Source organism: Erpetoichthys calabaricus, chromosome 1 (assembly GCF_900747795.2).
Source record: "Erpetoichthys calabaricus chromosome 1, fErpCal1.3, whole genome shotgun sequence".
NCBI lineage: Eukaryota > Metazoa > Chordata > Cladistia > Polypteriformes > Polypteridae > Erpetoichthys > Erpetoichthys calabaricus.
This window is the reverse complement of record NC_041394.2, coordinates 239,667,148-239,690,471: the sequence shown is the minus strand read 5'-3', so window position 1 is coordinate 239,690,471 and position 23,324 is coordinate 239,667,148. Positions and strand designations below refer to the sequence as shown.

The window sequence follows — 23,324 nt, the reverse complement described above, 5'->3', positions numbered from 1 at the left end:
TTGTTTAGTGCCAGTGCTTTGATTTGTGATCTGTGTCCTTTGTACTGTGGGCCTCTGCCATGTACTAAATTGCCTCTGCATATTGATATGTTTGGGCCAGGTGCAACAGCAACAATACTTCTCATGGCATTGTAACCTGTAACAACAGTAAACTGAATAGAAGTTAATTTAACAAGTTTTCAAAATCTCTATTATAATACATTCGCATTTGTTGACCGCTGGTACGCTTACCTTTTCAAATATTGGATCCTGAGTGTTGCCATATGCTACTTGCATCTTTACAAAGAGGACGGCATCATGCACAGTCATGAAGACAATATCTTTCTTAACAGACTCATCAAAGAAGCCACATGTTTCCATCTTATGAATAACTTCATCTGAAACAAGAAACAAATTAATGCCAATTTATTAAAAGTAAATTCCACAGAGCTGCTGATCTGTTCATTACAATAGTGACCCTGTAAACCTATAAACAATAAAAATGTCCTCCTCTCAATGCCACACAGGTACATTTAATTAACTTATGTACAACACTATTCATTGAGGAAGGCTCAGAGTGTTTACAGTATATACAGTATGTAATATACAATACAATCTATACATATATATGGCAAAGTTGACTAATACTGACTAAGTGACAGACCCACTCATTCATCACCAAAAACACTATTTACAGTTTAGTTTAAAAGCTGAAATTTGGCCAGATGGTCTATCTAGGGCTTTAGGTGTCTGCTAAGAAATGTCATTTCAACACATTAATAGTTAGGGCTAAAAACACACTACCAACAACATAAAAATGAAATACTCCAAAATCTCAAAAACAATTGATTTTAATCTGACTAAACTGAAACTTGTTGATGTTATAGAAAAAAGAACATTAGCCGATACATGTTTCTATATTTGTCGAAACGTATCTGTAATAATGTTGTAGTGAGTGGGCTTTTCCTAGGCACCATATTCTTTCTCCATCTCAGTGCAGAGAAATGGGGTTTGCAGTTCATAAAAATGAATGCCACCAGCAGGCTGAGGTTGTAATTACACAGAGAAATGGAGCTGCTGCTTTATGCAAATGAATGCCACTACCAGAAGTGGAAGAAAGATCAGTCAAGTTCTTAGAAGACATGCTTAACAAGTTGCATCATTGGGTACATACAGTATTTCCTTTTCTGTTGGTGTTATCTTACTTTTTATGAAGAAGTATAAAAATACATACAAATTCATGGTGGAATGGATTGTTCAGCATGCTTATATACATATGCTTCAAATAACGGGGTGGGGCACAACAGGCCCTTGGTTGTGAAATACATGCCATATTGTGGAGAACTAGGGTGTCCCCTTGGAGGTCAGACCATAATGTGTCACTACACTCCAGTTGACAAAAGCAGAAACAGTGAATTGCTAGTATGCCTACCAGCCTACTTCAAGCCAGAAGTGCGGGCATGTCTTCTTAAGCGTAAATGGTTGGAAACTTAGTAAAGGAGTCCCACACACACAGAGCAGAGATGAGGAGGATATTGATTATAGTTCACAATATTATTTCTTTTCACCCGGTCTTTTCTGTACAATGCCTCAGTTCATTCCATTGGCCAGATAAATGTGCAGGCTGTAAACATCAATTCTGTATGTAATAATGAGTTAAATTAAACCATGATTCAGTGTATATTGCTTTTTATCTAAACCCACCAAACCTTTGTAATGGTACAATATAAAAGATCAAGGCATTGCATTCAAATCTGTTACCATCTTTACAGGATGTACTACAGGGTGAAATTATAGTTATACCCCAAATTCCCATTAATTCTACTAATCAACTGCTTCAATTAGAATACAGTAAAATTGTTTTTTCCAGTTAGTCAGTAAGAAAAGCACAAATTGATTTACGGCACAAATGTTTTATTGATGGGCAATTATATGTAGCATGTTCAAGAGTAAGATACTCTAGTGAAGTAATAATAATAGCCCCTGGTATAAAAAAAAAATCATGCACAGTTACATATTATTTCTGATGGCATGAAACTCAAAGTACCATTCTCTTAGGAAATTTTCCGAGTGAAACCGGGTAACACGGGTAGTACATAATGTAATACGATAAAAGTAAAGTACCTGTATAAAAATTTACATACATTACTTGCACATTTAACCACACATAGTAATGGTGTTAATATAATAAAGAGTTTCAACAAGCAGATGACAAATGAGAGAAAAACAAAAGCTAGAGTTAACAGCATTCCAGGAGAAAATAAACCTGGGTGGTTTGAGATTGGTTATAAAAGACAGTCACAATTCTGATGACCAATGCCATTGGTCACCCTCCACCTCCTGGGCATGCTGAAATTCAATATTTTAAAAACTGAAGTAAAATAAGGTCTGGTCAAAATGCACTAAAGTGCCTTATGGAGCCAGTTTTAAATTTACAAAACCCTCACAAATGGTGCAGAGCTCTTTACACATTTATTAGTCCTCTTTGCTTCTTTCTTGTCTTCTCCTGCCTGTAAATTCCACAATTCTGTTTGTATAGAGTATATATTTTGCAGAAGAAAGGTGTTGAGATAACACAGTCATTGGGCACTCCAAAGCCTAGATTTTAATTATTTTAATTTCACTTAAAATTAAAAAATTTTAAGTTGGAATTTCTGATCAGCTGTATGAAGAAAATCTGCTTTTTGCTTATGAAATTCTTTTTTTTCTGATGTGCACAGTCATTAAAATAAAACATTTATGCAGGTACATCACATCCAAAGTAACCTTGGGTATTAAACAGTGGACACTTACCGTCACATCCAGCAATATAAACACTGACACTAATTCTCTGGAATTCCTTAAGGATCTGAAATAAAAATGACACAGTTATAATCAAAATTTAGAAGTGTATCCTACACACAGCACAGAATAGCAGCTTTGTTGTCTTTTCCAGCTTAAATGTCAAAGGTACTGTATTAATTCAATAATGCTCTCTACAAAAGACTCACTATAAAAACAACATTGTTGCTTTCAAGATAGTGGGAAAGTCACAACATCAGGGATGAGAGTTTTGGAATAGATAATAAAAGCAGAATATGTCAGACAAGGCCATCTGCCATTTTTAAGAGTTATTGTCCAAATCCATTATAGACCAGCCAAATGTGCATCTAAAGGTAATGAAGACTACATAAAAAGTCTGAAAAATGCTAAGAAAAAATGATCAAGTATAGATAATCTATTGATATACAGACTATGATGAGTTGTAGAGGTCATTACAATTGAACCTACAAGTTTACTGCTTCAGTCCATTCCCGAGCAAAAGAAATAACTTGCCTTTGCTCAAAGCATCAACTATATTTGGAAACTTTGACTAATAGGTACCAAGCCAAGTCAGAAAGTAGTAGAAGGATTAACATCAAGAATGCAACCAGACATAAAACAAGTATTAAAACCAAATAGGATAAGTCATCAAAAGAAGGTGGATCAAGATAGGATTAAAGTGTCGCCTAGAAGTAATGTTTAATGGGAACCCCCTGTTCTTGTCACAACTATGAAAGGTATTACTTAAAGCATTTGATAAGTGATGCTATATAAGCTAGCTTAAACCAGAAATAAGATGAAATGATGACATAGAACATCAGATCAATGGCAGGTTGTAAAAGGGAGTTAGAAAATATTTTGATGAGGAAAGGATAACAAGTGGCATGTGTATGTTCATCAGACCAAGTGAAAAGGCAATAAGTGCAAGGACAGTGGAGAAAGATATCAACTCTATTAGTATGGGACAGAAGGAAAGAGAAATGGTATAAGACATAAGGAACTACTGGACAAGGTTGTGGGGTGTGGAAAAATAAAGTGACAGGATGATGAAAGTTAGCATCAGTATTAGTAGTAGTAGTGGTATTGCCATTGTGTACATACAGTGAAATTCTTACAGTCATTCTCCAGATGTTAGTGCTTGATGACAAATTGGTAAATGTTGTGAGTGCTTATGCCCTCCGATGTGGGTACACAGTGAATGAGAAGGGCTAGTTTTAGGAAGAGGTGTAACTAGAGATCCAGCATAGAACAAACAAGAATAGTGGTAATTGGTGGTAATTTTAATGAGCATGTTGGAAACATGGGTAGTAGAGACACATATGGTAGATATGGATGAGGGACTTTATTAAAGAAAGGTGAACATATTATTGATTTTGAAAGGGTTTTCAACTTGATTATTCCGTACAAATCTGGTGGAAGAGCAAACCAGATTGACTACTTCTTAATGAAAAGAAGTGATGAAAGCATAGTGAAAAATGTAAAGAACTGTAACTCCCCATCCAAAAGAGACCAGATAATAGAAGTGTAGTGACAAGGAGAAGTGGTGTTGCAAAAGCAATGTACAGGATAAAATTAGTTGAAAATTCAAACAGTAGGAAAAGTCAAGAAAAAAGCAAAGCATCCTGTGGCCAAGGCCAAGCATGTGGCATTTGAAAACCTCTACAAGGAGATGAAGATCTAGAAGATGAGAGCACCTTTAGTCTAGTTCACAAACTGAGCAAGTAATCAAAAGACATGACAATAGTTAAGTTTATGAAGACAAGAATAGTGAGGTTTTGACCAGAAATATAGACATCAACTAAACAAACAAAAGAAACACAGGGAACTGCCCAAGAGTAAACCCCAACACACACAGATACACTGACTCTGTGTTGCTGAGACCAAATATGTGCTGTAAGCTATGAATTAGTGCAAAGCACTGGGACTGGATGGAATATGGATTAAGATATGGAAGGCACTTGGTAAAAAGTTAATAACACTCATGAAAGTAGAGAACATCCTAGAATTATGGAGAACTGTTTTACGTTCAATGTATAAGAAGAAGAAATGAGATACAACTCATGTGTCATATTGTGAAGATTTAGAATAGACTCATAGAAAACTGGTTAAGACCATAGGTATGGGTGAATGAGCTGCAACTTGGGTATACACCCAGAAAATCTACTATCAATCTTATCTTTGCAGTAAGAAAACTAATGGAAAGTTATAGAGAGAAGAGAAAAAACATGTACATAATATTCATTGATTTTGAAAAGTTTAGAATAAGGTACTTCTTTGGTGCCCTAGAAAATGACAAGTGTCTGAGATATATGTGAGAGTGATGCACAAGGTATAAAAACAACAGTGAGAAATATATGTGAAGAAACAGATTAGTTCAGCATCAGAGTGGCAGCGCACCGGGGATCAGCACTAAGCTCCTTTTTGTCTGCAGTGGTTTTCAACACTATCATCATACAAGTTGGAGAAAAATCTCTTTATATCCAAGAGTATGTGGATGATGTTATAAATAAGCAATAAATGAAGATGAGCACAACAAAAACAGAACTGATGTGTTGCATTTCTTCTTCATGGAACGAAAAGGAAACTCGAGTAAACGTGTGTAGACATCAACTTACACCCTTATCATCTTTCGCCTACTTGAGTTCCGTATTGCTACACAACAGAGAAGCAAGCAGTGAAATGAGTAAAAGAATCAGGAAAGCACGAGGGAATTAGAAGGAAGTAAGTGGAGTTATGTGAGACAGAAAGATGAATCTTAAACTGAAATCAACAATCTACAGTGCTGTTGTCAGAACTGTTTTGATGTTCAGAATTGAATGTTGTGTTATAAAGAAGGTAGAAGTCCATCAGTTGTGTGTGGATGAGATGCAAATGAATGTATGGGGTCAGTGGTAAAGATAAAGAAAGAAGATGTAAGAAGTAGAGTTAAAGTTAAATTGATTGAAAAGAATATGTGAAAAGTACTTCTTAGAATTCTTTGGCAATGTTCAGAGAATAGAGGATAAATACACTATGAAGGGAATTATGATAATTAAAAATTCTGATGTTTTTTGGTAGCTAGATACTGGTATACATATTTCAATATATATTTTTCTCAATGAACATGTTTTTGATGGTGCACACAAGCACCTTTTCTATCTGTTAAAATGCTTGCTATTGCTCTGCTACTCATATTCAGCAGTAGGTATTCACCTCTCCAGCTTGAACCTATGAAAGTGCATTTTTTGATGACAATTTTGTCTAGTCCATCTCCTGCTCCTTTATCAATTTATTTTTCTCTCATTTACTAGCTAGGCTTAACTATAATAATAGCTTAGCCTGATTTTCCTTACTGCTGAACTTGTCAGTCAGCTGTTCAGGATAATAACCATAAAGTTGCTTTACCCCACAGCTTACAATTAAATAGCAATACTCAAATCTGAACCTAAATTTAAGTCTTTTTTGTATCATGATCCCTCTTTTAGTAGTAGATACTTCATCTAATGTAAATCTCACAAAATATAAATCAGTGGTATGATGTGAAACCTGAGGCCCCTGTAAAGATTTACTGTTTTACTGCCACAAAGTGACAAAAAGTAAATTATATTCTGTTGACATTCTTGCTTAATCATTAGTACATACAAAAGAGGAGTGATGCATACCAATTTCAAGGATTTCACTGATACAACATCTAAGAATGATATGGCTCCAAAATCAAAGATGACGCTGTGGATGTTAACTTTTGGTACTCCAACTTTTACTGGGAGCTCTTTACTCCAGTCCACTTGGATATCAACTTCTTTCGTAGGTATATCGATTTCTTCTGGCTGCTCAGGGTCTTCCTCCATTTCAAATGCATCATTGTCAACACCACCTCCATTCACAACTCCATTCTGTGCATTGAAATATGTAAGGACAGTGTCAAAGAAAGAAAATATACAGTCTCATTTTTTAACTACTATATAAGATGGGTTTATATCATGCACATTGTAAGGTGAATCACTAAGACAAGCAAATTAGGGTTTCCCTACTAAATGCTACATAAGACATGTCATGCAAAAAAAAAAAATCTTTCCATTAAAGGCTTGCAGATTCCATGATTCATTACTCTATTAATTTAGAGTATTTGCAACATACACAAATACATGTATACTCTAGATATTTGCATAACTATTCATTCAATTTTAGGTGACAGGTTTAAAAAAATATCAGTATCGCTTGATCTTTGGCCTTTTTTTATTTATCTTGCACTGTCAATCTTTTGGCTACCAACATACGTTGGTTAGGTGGGTATGTTAAAACAGTGCCAATGCACACAGTTTGTAACAAATAATAGTATCACAGCAGAACCAGGCACAATGCAAACTACTACTATCCACACTCCGACATTTATTCATATAGAGTCCATTCAGAGTTACATACTGTACACCACCAGTTTTGAGAATTGAGGGTAAAAGAGAATGTGTTTTTCAGATCTTCAAATATAGAATTGGAAATATATACTGTATATATTTTGTCTTTAAAAAAGAATAATAAGACATACTGTAGATATAAAGAAAAAGAAATATTTGTTTAATTTTGAGAAAATCTTTTGAGGTTTAACAGAGGACTAAAAATCTGAGCAGTAGTCACAAATTGGATCCTTGGTTTAATTTTACTTTAGTTGTTTTGTTTTGAGTCTGCTGACTCAAGAGGACAGCATCTATCCCATCTGCCATTAGTGAGACAGCTTTCTAAAATGTCCAGGCAGCTGACCTAATAAGACATAAATAAAAATGTGTAACACTGATAGAAATTTACCTAAGGAGATTGACAACTATATATAGTGTCAAAGGTTGACCTAATTTAGAATTAAGTCTAGATTTTGTTTCATTTTTACATTAACTTTGTATTGATGTGTGGTAGTAAATCTCAGTTAAATACATCATGGTTCTAAGCTGTAACACATTAAAATGTGAAGAAGTTCAGGTGGGTGTATATTTTTATATCCATTTTGTTTCCAAAGGTTTTTTAATTTAAACTTTTAAAATGTGGTTGCTATCATTTTGTTTAAACAACTGCTCATCAGTGCAGCGTTAATACGGCCCACTGTGAGTTCTATTTTCTGTGCCTCTTCGTATAGTCATTAGGGGAATATATAAAGTAGATGAATATTATTTATTTGCTGCAAAAGTTGATGTAACATATCCATTTTTACTATAGGAAAATGTTTATGCCTTTGAAGTTCTGCAATAACTACTGTAGATGCTTTCATATAATGTAATGTGAAATTGCATATCCCAGGTTACAATTTATGTAAAAAGCTAGTGTGACATTGGTCTTTGGAGTTCATTATTGGCTGTGTGGATCCATGTAGAACAATGGCTTATAAAAATCAAAATCAAAATACAGTAAAACAAAAATGCAAATACAGACTCCATGTTTTCAATCCAGTATCATTTTTTTATTATTTTAATAAGCTGAAAATCTAAAGCTCTGCAGAATCAGCCATCTTTAAGTATCTCAAAACAAATGTATCAGAGAAGTTGACAGGGTAACTTCTAAGCCTAAACTAGTGAGGATGGTTCCTAGGTGTCCAAATTTTAAAAATTAGTGTGGAGGTGACACAAAGTATTTTCAAAAGATGAAAATGTTTTTTTCATTACCTTTGTGGGTTTTAGCTGTCCCTTTTTAATAAGATTGTGGATTTGCCTCAGGGCTTTATTTCTCTTGTTGAATACTCGGACAGGATCAAATCCCACCTAAGGAAATTATTTTACAGAATGAGACGCTGGTTGCCAAAGTTTCTTAAAGAACACTAATAATTGGCCAGTTAGCAATTAAAACATACCACTGCCATCAGTCTGTCCTTGAAATAATCCATGTTGGCAAAATAAAGAGGTGAACTGCATCTGAAAATCTTTATTCCTGGTACTTCTGGAATCTGGAAATCACAAATTTCAAATGTAAATGTACTTCAAAGCAACAAATGTAACATGTTGTCTACATAATACATTTATACTTAGATAAACAGGATCCCTGTCTGGTTAATTATCTTCCTTGCTCTTGATGCTGTTTGGATTACATATGGCCCTCTGTGACTGTATATTGGATTTGAGAATGTTATTTATGTTATAGAACATATTATAAATTATATTTGTCCTTCATTTACTAAATGACTTATACAGTTCAGAATCATTTTTATGTGAGACTACTGATGCCTAAATTAGGCTTTAGTTTTCCTACATACTCTAACCAGGATGAATATGGTAACAAAAAGATCTATAATATCATATTATGCATCCGTTTTGTGCTCGCTTTTTCTATTACTTGGTCACATAGAGTCTGTCATGACATGAACCAACCCTGGCTGGAATTTCTGTCCATTATAAGGCATGACATTCACGTATAACTGGTCAATTTACATTTTCCATTTAGCCTAACATACACATCTTTGGGATGGGGAAAAAAACCAGAATAAATTACTTGGACGAGACTGATAAAGAAAGAGAGAATTGGGGGGAAAATATTAGATTTTATTGTATTATAGAAATGGGCTGCTTAATGACGCACTTGTTAGCCCTGCTGCCTCACATCTTCCAAGAGGTTTGGGTTGAAGCCTGGTGAAGTAAGTTTGTCAGGTTGATTTTTGGATTGTATGTAATGCTTCTGGGATAAGCTCTGGCTTTTGACAACACTGAATACAGTCAAGTCATTATCCAACCCACCTGAATTGGATCTTGGGGCACTCATGATCACTGACTTTTATTTTAAGACAATTTCTGGATATTGAAACAATTTACAGCTACAAGAGTATGACCGAACCTGCATACAGTTAGAAATTGATAGTCTCACACATGCTTTTGTTGTCGAAGAGTCCTGTTGCTTTTGGGAACTGTTATGTATGATGTGGCCATGAAAGACAAGAGCAAAATCATTTAGCATTGAACAGCCTGGGTGGCACAGCTTACAAAACTTATAGGACAATCAAAAAGATTTTACAAATGTTTACATTATGCTGATCAGTGCATCATAGAAATATGGCTGTGGATCCTCAGTTAATATTATAATAAATTACAGGAAAATGAAAAAGAATAAATAATACTTGTCTTACATTCTTGTAGTCCTTTATGTTCTTGTATAATTCTGTGCCTGGTAGGTTTCCAAGAGCTTCACAAGTTGGGCTAAAGAACAGAGAGAAAAATCTTTAACACTGATATAAATAAGAAATTAAGACATTAGCATACTGATAAACTGCTAACACAGAGTAACATAATTTATAAGAGATGAATGGCTTTTTCTCCTTAATCAGAATGCATTCTGTCATATTTCCGTAATATTTACCCAGTAGGAGTTTGAGTACAGTCATTCAAGTAGAACTGACAAAGGAGGACTGATGCGCATAGATGGAGAAAGGGCAGAGGCTATTAAATCCAGAGCTATTCAAGTATGAATACACTTATTGTTACACAAAGTTTTGATCTATAAATGACAGTCAGCAAGAACCTTTAAAGCCTGTGTTATTGCTACAGGCACATATTTTCAACTAAAGTTGTCATTAGACTGCCTGAACTGGACCATGGCAGATGGAGGTCAGCACTGTATTATGCTTACAGCTTCAACAGACACTCATTAGCTTGTTGGCAGGACGTATCTTTAGTGCAATAATGTACTTTATGTTTTCATGACTATCGCCTCAGTGCAGTGTTTGTAGTTTCACATGAATTAAACTGTTCCTGCATGCTCTTTGCTTAGAAAAGCACAATAGCTAAATAATGCAATCTTTCAGTTTTAGTTTTAAAATTTTTTATCATATAATGGGTAATACTCTTTTTTTGAGTTCTGGTGTATTAATCTTCATCTTTTTTTGGTTTAAGAGTTCACATAATACAAAATATTTATACTGTGTATAGGGTTTGTAAACATGTGTTCAGGTTTTAAAAAAATAAAGCTAACTCATAATTTGCGTTACTTTTTGGTGTTTAAGGAAGCAAATCATTTTGACAGGTATCAAAATTATCAAAGTGATTCCTGTTAACATCCAGAGTGTTGGTGGCAGTGAATAAATTGTAGCCAAAATTCATCAAGGTCATGTTACTTACAAAAACACAGCCAAGTTGGAACTGTTTTTAATTGACACTAATCCATTTTTACAGGTCACTATCAATTGTTTTTCCACTAAAATATATGTATAGCTCTTTTTTCCAGGCCTATGTTTGTATTACAGCATCATCAGCCTAGAGTATAAGGCAGAAACAAACTCTGGACAGGTAAGTTCTCCGTCATGGGGCACATTCACACACATTTCTCCCACTCATATAAAGTTAGTTTTGATTCAATTTTTCAGTCTACCTGCATATACTGTATTTTAGGCATGTCAGACAGATGGAATGTCAGGATTCAGGACAAAACCCACACAGAGACTGGGAGAGGTTACAAAGATCACGCAGAGTGTGACCACGCTAGTAGCCTATTGTCTTGAGCTGTGAGGCAGTGGCCTTAACTACAGTGTCACATACCGCTGTCATGAATTTCTCATTCAGTTTTTTATTACTGTATGTATCTGTTGTTAAGACTGCTGTGTTCAGCTTTACTTAATTAATAAAAAAATAAAATGTGTAAAGAATGGCAATGAAAAAGCATCAAAGTACTTTTCACCACTTATCTATGTTAACCCACTTGCAGAACTGAGTCACTTACAACCTGGGATGTCTTCAAACCCATTTCAGCATTTTCAGTTCCATACTCTTTTAATTGACAACCATGAATTAAACTAAATGGATTTGAGAATGTTTTGTTATTTTTTCTTTTATAATGCCCTTCTTAGAAGACAGAATCCAACGAGAATGCAGAGATTTGAAACATAAACAAAGGAAATGCCACCCAAAGCTTGTATGTTTGTATATATGAAACTATCATTACCACTTAATTCAGTTCAAGGTCAAATAAGACTTGAGCCTGTCCCAGCAGCACTGGGTGTAAGGCAAGAACCAAAGTTGGACAGGTTGCCAGACAGTGAAGGGATTACTTCCTCACACACCCACATTTACTCACTCAGGGCCAGTTTAGAGTCATTCATCCATCTAGCTAACCTGCTTGTATTTGGGATAAGGGAGAAAAAGCATAGCACCTAGGGAAAAGATCACATGGATATCAAGAGAATATGTAAACTCTACATAGACAATAGCCAGACATGAGAGTCAAACCCAGTATCCAAGATAGACAGATAGATAGATAGATAGATAGATAGATAGATAGATAGATAGATAGATAGATAGATAGATAGATAGATAGATAGATAGATAGATAGATAGATAGATAGATAGATAGATAGATAGATAGATAGATAGATAGATAGATAGATAGATACTTTATTAATCCCAAGGGGAAAAGAGGTATGAGTTAACAGGACTAACCACTCTGGCACCATGTTAAAAGTGTTCCTATTTAATTTATCCAAAGTAGGGGAGAAAGTAAGCTGACAAAGTAAGCTGACAAAAGATGACTTATTGCTTAGAATTAGACAAAATAAACAGGACAAAATAACAGAAAAGCACATAATCACACACCCTCCTGCATCCTTCCCATGAAAGAGTGTTAATAGATAACATCCTTCCCATGAAAGAGTGTTAATAGATAACAATAAAAATAGACACAAAATACAAAACATGTTAAATTAGTGTTATTAAAAGTGAGAATGCATTCTTTGGTATTTACTATGAAAATATCCATACATTTTAAGCCTGTTGTTATCAGACATATTTTGACAGAAACCACGACAAAACCTTTATTTATTTATTAGGTAAATATGTACTTACAACTGTGTTCGCACAACAACGGTGGCCAGTTCAAACACAACGCCTGTAAGAAGACCAATATCTAGGCCCAGGATAATACATGCAATGCATGTAAAAACCCAGATGACCTAGAGGCAAACATATTAAGTCTATTAATGTTACATTCCTATGGAGAGATTTTAAAAAGGCCATAAGCAAACATTTTATATAATGTGTGTTTTGTAGTGAAAAAATGGTGTTGTATACTAAATCACTTAAAGAAGGAGACTTATTTAAAAACACATGAGTCCAATTATCTTAAATTTTAACATAATTATTTTCTAAAAGTTCCTACAAGCAATTTCTGAAATGTGTGTACACTTGAATAAACATCCCTAAATCATTCCCACTCATGGCCCGTTTATACTGTAAATTCAAAATCATCATAAATTTGTGAGCACGTTATTGAGCAGCAAGTTATCTCTATCCAAAGAATGCACCATATGGTTTGATATAATACTATATTAATGGTAAGTTTAACTGTTTGTTCATTCATTGAAGGTGCTCGAATGGCAACATGAGTACAATCTATTGCATAGATCATGGGAATTCCATCTTCTGCTTAAATCCCATCTTAATAGAACTTGAGGGGAAACGCAAATGATAACCTTCAGAACAGCAGGCAAGTCTTAACTAAGATACTCCTGATCTGTGTGCAGGTTTTCTCTGGATGGTCACTGTTGCATTGAACCCAAGCAGAAATAGTACTTGCACCTTTGCTAGAATAGTGTGAATCATGTAGTGGAGCTCTCAAGGGTGAACTGCAGCTGTTGGAAAGGTTTAATAACGATAGCTCTTAATTGACAATAACTGCCCATGAGCTACTCATTATCATGAACAAAAGTCTAACCTATCACCGAAAATGTTGTCTAAGTATAACTTACCATTGGGAAGGTCCTCAAGTTAAGCAAGTGCATTCACGGCTCCCTACTCTGCCACATACACAGAGTATCCTAATATTTGAAATCATGAGACAGAAACAGCTGGTGTTTCACTATAGTCCACAGCAAAAGCAACTCAAACGCATTTTAGTATTGCATTGCTTTTATTTGAATAGAATTAGACAGTCCATCTTTTGTTTGCTGCCTATAGTTATTCATGTCACCATTCTGTATATATATAGTAAATCAATCTGTTCATGTGATTAGCATTTTCATTGTGCCATTTTGGTTGTTTGGTTTGTCCTTACATTTTATCATACTTGGTGTCAGCTGAACATTGTGTACTTGTGGAAGAGAGGTGAAAAAGAGAGTGCAGCCAGGGTGGAATGGGTGGAGAAGAGTGTCAGGAGTGATTTGTGACAGATGGATATCAGCTATGTTATATGGGTTGGAGACGGTGGCACTGACCAGAAAGCAGGAGACAGATCTGCTGGGTGTGATGAGGATGGACAGGATTAGAAATGAGCACATTAGAGGGTCAGCTCAAGTTGGACGGTTGGGAGACAAAGTCAGAGAGGCGAGATTGCGTTGGTTTGGACATGTGCAGAGGAGAGATGCTGAGTATATTGGGAGAAGGATGCTAAGGCTAGAACTGTTAGGCAAGAGAAAAAGAGGAAGGCCTAAGAGAAGGTTTATGGATGTGGTGAGAGAGGACATGCAGGTGATGGGTGTAACAGAGCAAGATGCAGAGGACAGAAAGATATGGAAGAAGATGATCTGCTGTGGCAACCCCTAACGGGAGCAGCCGAAAGAAGAAGAAGAAGAACGTGTCAGCTGAAAATTATGTATTTTTTGTTTGTTATTGCCTTTGTATACATCTCGCACAGTCTGGAGTAAGTCTGCCAAATGGCAAAACAAAGTGAGCAAGCTGTAGTTTATCAGTGCACATACTGTATAGGAACATTTTAGTGTCAATTTTAGTTTTAGAAATTCCACTTTGTATGTAAATTTTCACTTAAGAATGAGGCCCCAGCTTAATAATTTCTGTTTATATGAACAGGTACAGTTAGTACAACACATTTTCTGACTTGGTCTCTTGTCATAAAGGGCATTATATATTATTTACTCTTTCCTGCAGTGTTGTCACAGCCAAGGTTCCTATTTCAAAGCAGTGTTACGTTCTTTTGTTTTTTATCACTTTCGCAAAACAAAAAAAAATTAAATAATTTCCTGTTAGAGCTAGCCAAACATTGACTGTAGAGTGGCCTAAAATTAATAACCAGGTTTTAAAATGTCACAGTGTAATATAAGTTAATAATTGTGTCTTGTCTTGACTTACTGAGTCAATTTTATTCTGCCGCCAAAGAACAGGGATATCAAAGACCTGCATGAACATTCCTTTCAGGTTGGCAATGACGATGGCTGCCAGAACAGACTGCAAAATAGTTTGTAAAAAATGTCAAAGAGAAGGTTGCAGTAAGATTTTATTTTCTGCTGAACAAGTAATTAGCTGATAAAGAGACCATAAAAACAACAGTACCTTCTGTAATGGCTGCAGCAAAGGACCCAAAGCAAAAATGACAATCATCACTATAAATGCAGAGATAATTCCTGCAACCTACAAAAGAACAGTAGATTTGTACAATGAAATCTCAAGGTCATAAGCAAACATTTTACATGCGTAATGGGTCTTTTGTAGTAACGAAGTTGAAAAATGGTATCACATATTAATTTGTTGAAGCAGGAAAGATACAGGAGTCTAATTGTTCTAAATTTGAATAGTTATTTTCTAAAAGTTTCTATAAACAATTTATAAAATGTCTGTACACTTGAATACACATTCAATTATTCTTCCCACTTATGGCCTGTTTATAAATTCAAACTTATTGTAAATTTATGAGCATGTCAATGAGCAGCATGTTATCTCTGTCCAAAGAATGCCTCATATAGTAGTACATAAAAAGTTCCCAAAGCAAAAATTAAATCATCACTATAAATGCTAACATGAATCACTATGAATAAGATAATTCCTGCAATCTACAAAAGAACAGATTTGTACAATGAAATCTAAAATTGTGTTCATAAGAATTACTTATAAACAATTTGAAATCACATGAGTTTTTTTTGTCAGCCACCTCCTAAATCACTTGTATGAGAAAAGCCTCACATATGATACACTTTTCGACTCTTCCTGATGTCTAGTAATACAAGATGTCAAGCTTTTTGGGGTTCACTTCTATTTTGGCCTTCTAGACCCAACAAAGCCATTTTGAACTCTATTTTTGTATAGGATATTACACCTTATGATAAAGAGTAAACCAATAGGTGTCTTTCAGCAAAAATAATCATTAGGACCTTTAACTTGTGCCACAGGGGATTCACCCCTTAATGCAGGGGTGTCAAACTCCAGTCCTGGAGGGCCACAGTGGCTGCAGGTTTTCATTCTAACCCTTTTCCTAATCAGTGACCAGTTTTCACTGCTAATTAACTCCTTTTCCCTTCCTTTTAACAGCCCTGCTTTTAAGGATTCAGTCCTCTGATTTGATTTTTTTCTTTATTAAATGGCAGTCAAACAGAAATAAGATGTGAAACAAGCGAACAGCTGCTAATTAAGGAAAAAAAGAAAACTAAGGGGTCTGAGTCAAGTTAATTGAAACTAAGGCAAAAGAAGTAAATTAGCAGCAAAATCAGGTCACTAATGACGAAGATGGTTAGAGTGAAAACCTGCAGCCACTGCAGCCCTCCAGGACTGGAGTTCGACATCCATGCCTTAATGGGATACGAAGGGTCAAAATTTCAGAAAACTTCAAAAAAATGGGGATTGGTATTATAAGCACATGGAGTGTTGTTTAATGCTATTTCGAGATTGCTGATAATATAGAAGGTGTGTGATATCATTTTAGACTGTTTCAAGGTCAGTGATTATGAATATGATGTTATTTGTGATCCTTTACTGGAAATATAGCCCTCTATGGACCTCGGTTGGGGGTGAAAAATGACAAATTCCTATTACAGCTGAAAGTATTGAGACTTTAAACATTTAAATGGAAGCACACATTTTAGTTTTTCAGATACTTCTACCTCATGATGTACTGTAAATTAGTGGTTTTCAACATTTTTGCACTTGGGAACCATTGAAAATAGGAGAATTTTTTGTGGACCACTAAGGCAGAAATAAAAAACATTATTTATATAGTATTTTGTGTATATTAGTTTTTAAATATAATTAAATGAATATTCTCTAAAATAACCAGAAACTGAGCAGTAAAAAAAGAAAAGAATTGAAAATTGAAATTGAATATAATAGAATATTTTTAGAGAGCAATATTTAATTCAAATAAAGCTAGTGTGAAATCTGTTGTTGCTTCTTTGCAAGACTATAGTACTTGGTAAGTGTGGCAGCAGTACTGCTTCGGAGAAGTGAAGCGCTGCATTGACATCCATTCGGTTTCTCTGTTTGGTTTTTATCAGTGATAGGGCTGAAAACATCTTATCACACAAATAGCTAGTAGAGAATATGACTAACAATTTTTTTTTTTTTTTTTTTTTTTTTTTATACAAACAGATCCATTTATAACCCAACAAATTTGAAAACAAATCAAACCCCATCCCTGAGAAGGAGAGCTTAGCTAAAGGAAAATTTCTTTAAGCTTTTTAATAAGGCAACATTAGACAAAAGAAGGGGAGAAGTAAATATCTATATAAATAAGAGATGGAGAAGGGAGTTAAATACAATAATAGTTAATTCTCTTATTCTAAAATAATATTGATTAAATCCTGCCAAGTTTTGAAAAAATTTTGTACAGATCCTCTAACTGAAAATTTGATTTTTTCCAATTTCAAATAATATAAAACATCAGTTTCCCACTGACTTATAAGAGGAGAATTAGGATTCTTCCAATTTAACAAAATAAGTCTGCGTGCCAAGAGTGTAGTGAATGCAATCACCGTTTGTTTGTCCTTCTCCAATTCAAGTCCATCTGGAAGGACACCAAACACAGCTGTTAGTGGGTTAGGAGGGATTGTGATACTAAGGCTGTCTGAGAGGCACTTAAAAATTTTTGTCCAAAATGATGTTAGTTTGGTGCAGGCCCAGAACATGTGACCCAGTGAGGCAGGAGCTTGGTTGCAGCGCTCGCAGGTTGGATCCTGGCCTGGAAACATTTTGGACAGTTTTAAGCGAGACAGATGAGCTCGATATATAATTTTTAGTTGAATAATTCTATGCTTTGCGCATATAGAACTCGAGTGAATTCTCTGCTTTGCTACCTTCCACTCCTTTTCTGATATATTGATTAAGAGATCTTCTTCCCAATGTCCTCTTGGATCTTTGAAAGGTAGGGACTCTAATAAGATTTTATATATTGCGGAAATAGTGTTTGTTTCCTCGGAATTGAGCAGTATTTTTTCCAGCATTGTGGAGGGTGCAAGGTGGGGGAAATCGGGCAATTTCTGTTTAACAAAATTTCTAATTTGAAGATAGTAAAAGAAATGTGTAGCTGGGAGGTTAAATTTTGAACGTAATTGTTCAAAAGATGTAAATATGTTGTCTATATAAAGATCTCTGAGCATTTTAATCCCAAAACTTTTCCAGGTATTAAAAACTGGATATACTTGCGAAGGTTGAAAGAGGTGGTTCCCTTGCAAAGGTGCCACTGATAAAAGATTTTCCATCTTAAAATGCTTCCTAATTTGGTTCCATATTCTGAGTGAGTAAAGCACAATTGGGTTATTAGTATATTTGCGATAACTTTCATTTATTGGAGAGCAAAGCAGGGAATATAAAGAAGTACTACAGGATTTTACTTCTATTGCAGACCAAGCCTGTGTATGTGCATTTATTTGTGTCCAGGTTTTTATGGCTTGTATGTTTGCTGCCCAGTAATAAAACTGAAAATTAGGTAAAGCCATGCCACCTTCTGCCTGAGGTCTTTGTAGGGTCGCTCTTCGGATACGTGGGTGTTTTGAGTTCCAAATGAATGAGGTTATTATTGAATCTAACTGTTTAAAAAACGATTTATTGATATATATTGAAATGACTAACAATTTAATAGACGTGGCAATAGTTCACTGCCAGGGGCTACTGTGAAACTAAGCTTTAAGTACTTCTTAACGAAAAGCCTAACAAGGTTTCCTTTCCTTTTTTTGTTTTTTGTCGCACATTCCAAGGTATCAACACATTTCATTTTCACAGTTTTTAAACTTTAAGCACTTGTACTTGGCTTAATTTCTGTTTCATCACTATTTTTCTTCTGACTATTGTTTTCACTTTTAAAGAAGGTTTAAAGGTTGTGTTATTTTTTCTTTCTATTTTGTAGGGTTTAAAATTTTATAGCACAATGACACTCCACTACATGATCCAGGCATATAAGCAGCAATAACTCTTTCACAGACTGGCAGGAAATTTCTGCTGGAATGGTCCTGGTGGTTGAAAAATCCTGAGGTAAATCGTTAAATTTCTTATAAACACCACAAATCAGGATAGCTTATGTTAATTCATGTTTTATCTTTGAAAAATAAAGTACCTTCATTTTAAGGAATTGTCTGGAGACTAGGTACAGTGGTTAGTGCCACTGCATCACAGATGCAACATCCAGGGTTTAAGTATCACATCCAGTTCTCTTTGTGTCTGCAGTGGTTTTCCTCCAAATTCTCCATTTTGATATCCATATTGCCAAAGAAGGGGCAGGTTAGATTGATTCGTGACTCAGATTTGGCACAAATGTGGATGCATACATTTGTGTTGCCTGTGACAAACTAACACCCCATTCAGGGTAGTTTCTTTCCTTGTAGCCAATGCAGTTGGGATAAGCCCTACAACTCTACAACAAGGATGTATTTATTTATGATTGAAGCCTGGATTGCATGATGGATTACTGATTAGCAGTACTTCGTTAGAGATCCAGGTCCCTGGGTTTGAATCTTAGACCAAGTAACATGTGGGGAAAAAAAAACTGAAAACATATTAAAGATTTATTTTGTCAACAGTAAACACTGGTGCAAAGTTGGCAGAGGCTGGGATGTTTGTTCTCATCAACAGAAGTGCAACAAAAAAGGATAATACAAATAGGATAGGTCGTTGATTTGAAGGTGATGACAAAATGAGAGAAGCAGTACATAACTGGCTTCAGAATCAATGAAACAATGCATTCAGAAATAAAAACTCTGTAACTTGAAAAAGTTAGAAAAACATCTTGTGGAAGCTAAGAAAACTCATAATAAATAACCCATGAATAACGATGAGTGTTGAACTGTTAAAGGTGCAGATCTGGTAGTACAGGATGATCTCTCTGGTAAAAAGCTAATAATCACTTTCTCTGTAGATATAACACGTTTGTTTTCTCTCATTTCCAAGCTTTAAGCCAATCCAGACATTTTGAACAAAATACATGCAAAATACAGAGTGCTTGCAATACTGTGTGTTGTTTCCTTTCTAGCTAGTGATTCTCAATAAGATGATGCCTTTTAACCACATTGTGTCCACAGATAGTTCACACACTAGCAGCAGTATCTAAGCCAACGTTTCATTCTACTTACCTTTGCTAAAACATTGTATTACACATACGTTCCCAGTGTCTCTTTTAGCATCCTGTGCTAATGACCATTTAGCTGATTTTTGGTGACAGTTTGCCTCATGATTTTGATATTCATGTGCCAACCTCAGCCTTTTCTTTACTACACTCATGAACTAATGGCATTTTCCATTTTTGCTCTGTTTTTATACAAAAGCAGATATTGTTTTACCATTTCATATTCAGTGACACAAGTAAGCCATTAAACCTTACTATATATACTGTACATCATACACACAATCTTATACCTATTCTTAAGATTCGAAAGGCTTTTGGAGCGGCACAATGTTACTATACCCAAATGCTTATTTACATCTTTCAAAGTGTCATAACATTAGTGTGGCAACATCATTAAATTGTAAACCATGTTCAGTGTATGACCTTGAGCAAACCTTTTAACCCACATGCAGAAACACAATTATTCTGCCGTGCAGTTTTTATTCATCTTTTTGTCTACTAAATACATAAATTAATAATTTAATGACACAGATTCTTACTACAAATTTCACTATAACGTTTTAAGTAGTTTACGCCAGTATAAAACAAATATGAGGATGGGCCAGTGAAGAGAGCTATAGCAAAATGAAAAGATTTTGAAAGTTTCTGGAACCCAATGTCTACTGGGAACTTCAAAACATCTAAGAAAGAATAGTAAAGTTAGGTTTATTTTTGATGGTCCATTGAAATAAACTCACTTGAGTCTTTCCACCTGTGCTCTCCTGGACAGCAGTCCGTGATAGTGATGTTGTGGCAATAAAACAAGAGAACGCACCAGAAAATATATTGCTGATCCCAAATGCAATAAGTTCCTGTTAAAAAATAAATTAAAAATTAAAAACCATACAATCACTTGGACATAGTAGTGATAAACACATTAAGCTTCTTTGTATCCTTTTAACCAATCTAAGTTATCCACTGCCCATGTCAAGAAAATTATGTGAATTTTGTTTTTTTTGTTTTTATGTTATCTCTATAAATGTTGTTGATCCTTTTCCACCCTGTAACAGGAGGTAACAGTCAGTGGCAAACTAATGCCTATAGCTAACAATGCTCTGCAACTATGAAACAATATAATGCTGAATTTGTGCAGTACCTCACCCAAATGTGAAATTCAGTAAGAGAGAAGTTATACTTTGCCTGCTATCTGTCGAGAATGTGTATGGACATTCCAGTCCTGTAGATGGTACTAAGCATCAAAAGCATCAACATCAACAACAGTGTTTTTTTTGTAATGCCCAAAATCACACAAGAAATCCATCAAAGGGCTTTAACAGGCTCTCTTTTATAGCCCTCCAGCCTTGACTCTCTAAGAAGACAAGAAAAAAACTCCCAAAAAATCTGGAAGAAATCTTGGGAAATGTAATTTAGAGAGAGACCCAATTCGAAGGTAGATTAGGCATGCAATGGGTTTAAAAAGTTGGGATAAATACGTCACAATAAGTGGTGATGCTCTTGAACATGAACCACTGATTATTACAATAGCAACAATCATACTGTATGTCCATATTAATTAAAGTGGGAATCATAAAAAAGAACTTGCATTTTTACTTCATCCAGACAAAAAAATCATTAAAAAAACAGCTAAAATGACAATTTCAAAATCTAAAAAAAATACATTTACGTCAATTGTAGTCAGTCAAGAAGTTAGGTAAGGCTTTCTGCCTGTTGCTTATGAATCGTAAATGGATTTTTATGGGTTCACTCACTCACTGATTTATTGACCAATAAAGTCTTATCTTTTGTACAGTTCTTATATACACAATATTGCAAAAGGACACAATGCATATGCAGTACTTCATGCTTACACACTTCTAAGCAGATCTTAATTCTCACAAAATAAGAGATGTTTATTACAGATGTAAACATTTGTCTCAATCAGCGTTAGTTTCACTTCCTTGGAAAAGAAAGGATAATTACAGACCTGATCACCTGTTTACAGTATTCATTATGTAATTTCCTTTGCCTTTCTCACCTGTCTACATCAGCATCCTGACATCCTGCCTTTAATACCTGTATACCCAAATTTCTTGTCTTCCTGGATGAAAAATATGCAAGGCTCCAAGAATGCTTTGATGGGCATCTTTGCTGTTGTCCTGAAAAGGTACAGGAGCCTTTCAAATAGGATTCAATGGACATGTGCCTACATTTGCTCTTTGGCTGGCGGATATTACAAGCTCTTGCCCAATATACAGAGGATGAACACCCTGCCTCCCTCTCTCTGTCTTTGGTCATGAGCCTCCATGATTGGCAAAATGTATATTGTGGTGATAGAGTATGTAAATATGCTGGACTTCTTTATTTTTAATTACCTTTTATGAAATATTCTTTTAAATTTCTGTAGTTAAACAGCACTCACCTGATTGCCATTGATTTTATAGCCATGTTTTGCTGCATACACTTTGGCCACTGAAACAGAAACGGCATACCCCACGATACCAATTGAAAAGGCAGAGGTTGCAACCTGTGACATCATGCTAGTATTGGGAGGTTTAGGAGGCACAAACCTATAATAAAGAAATAATTTCATTAAACATAATACATAATATAACCCAGTGTTTAGGGCTTGCTGTTTTGGTTCACTTACAGGCCTTTTCAACTGTCGGTAGGTTTTCTCCAGACACTCTATGCACAGCAACTTTCTGTAGCCTAATTCTTCAGCAAGCTTCAGTTTCTCAATACCTCATTAGATCTTATAAGCTCCTTAGATTTGTTTAGTTGTGCAGAGTAAGTTATTATTATGGATTAAATTGTTAAGAAAATCATGTTTAAGTTTACACAGAACAGTGAAAATGTATAATGTGGGGATAACAAGTATTAAATAAAAAAGATTGTACATTGGTAGTGTTACAATAAATCTGAAAATCTTACTGTATGTGCCTATATTCATATTGCTTACAAGAAACAAGCTTGATCCTGAACCAATTAAATTTGTGCATTCCATCGTGGCAGCATCAGGAACAAAAGCAACAAACCTCAAATTGGCTGCAATCATTTCACATAGCCATACCCGCAAATACTTGTTCAGTCAGCTTCACATAAGCGTTTTTGGATTGTGGGAGGAATCCTGAGTAGCCATGGAAAAATCTGTGTGTACATGGGAAGAGCATGTACACTGCACACCACCGTCACCAGGCCAGAACTGACTCTGGAGTTCTGTCTGCTGTAAGAAACTGTTCTTGATATTTACTTGTCCTTTTTGATATTCTACAAAACATAAAATCTTGTACTGAATTAAAAATTGACTAGCAGTTTCTGTGGATCACTTAATATAGATAAGTAAAGTAAAGTAATTATCT

At 35.1% G+C, this 23,324-nt stretch overlaps 1 protein-coding gene across 1 annotated transcript in view; it reads right to left on the bottom strand.

Moving 5' to 3' along the window:
• The window catches only part of slc26a4 (solute carrier family 26 member 4), a 47,611-nt gene that overhangs the window by 2,418 nt on the left and 21,869 nt on the right, over positions 1 to 23,324 (bottom strand). The window contains exons 9-19 of the mRNA XM_028813042.2: positions 22,385 to 22,532; positions 20,724 to 20,837; positions 14,997 to 15,074; positions 14,796 to 14,891; positions 12,558 to 12,664; positions 9,854 to 9,923; positions 8,591 to 8,683; positions 8,406 to 8,501; positions 6,423 to 6,653; positions 2,773 to 2,827; positions 232 to 377 (exon numbers count right to left, since the gene is read on the bottom strand). Of these exons, the coding sequence (XP_028668875.1) occupies positions 232 to 377; positions 2,773 to 2,827; positions 6,423 to 6,653; positions 8,406 to 8,501; positions 8,591 to 8,683; positions 9,854 to 9,923; positions 12,558 to 12,664; positions 14,796 to 14,891; positions 14,997 to 15,074; positions 20,724 to 20,837; positions 22,385 to 22,532 (1,234 nt within the window). The remainder of the gene's footprint in view (positions 1 to 231; positions 378 to 2,772; positions 2,828 to 6,422; positions 6,654 to 8,405; positions 8,502 to 8,590; positions 8,684 to 9,853; positions 9,924 to 12,557; positions 12,665 to 14,795; positions 14,892 to 14,996; positions 15,075 to 20,723; positions 20,838 to 22,384; positions 22,533 to 23,324) is intronic.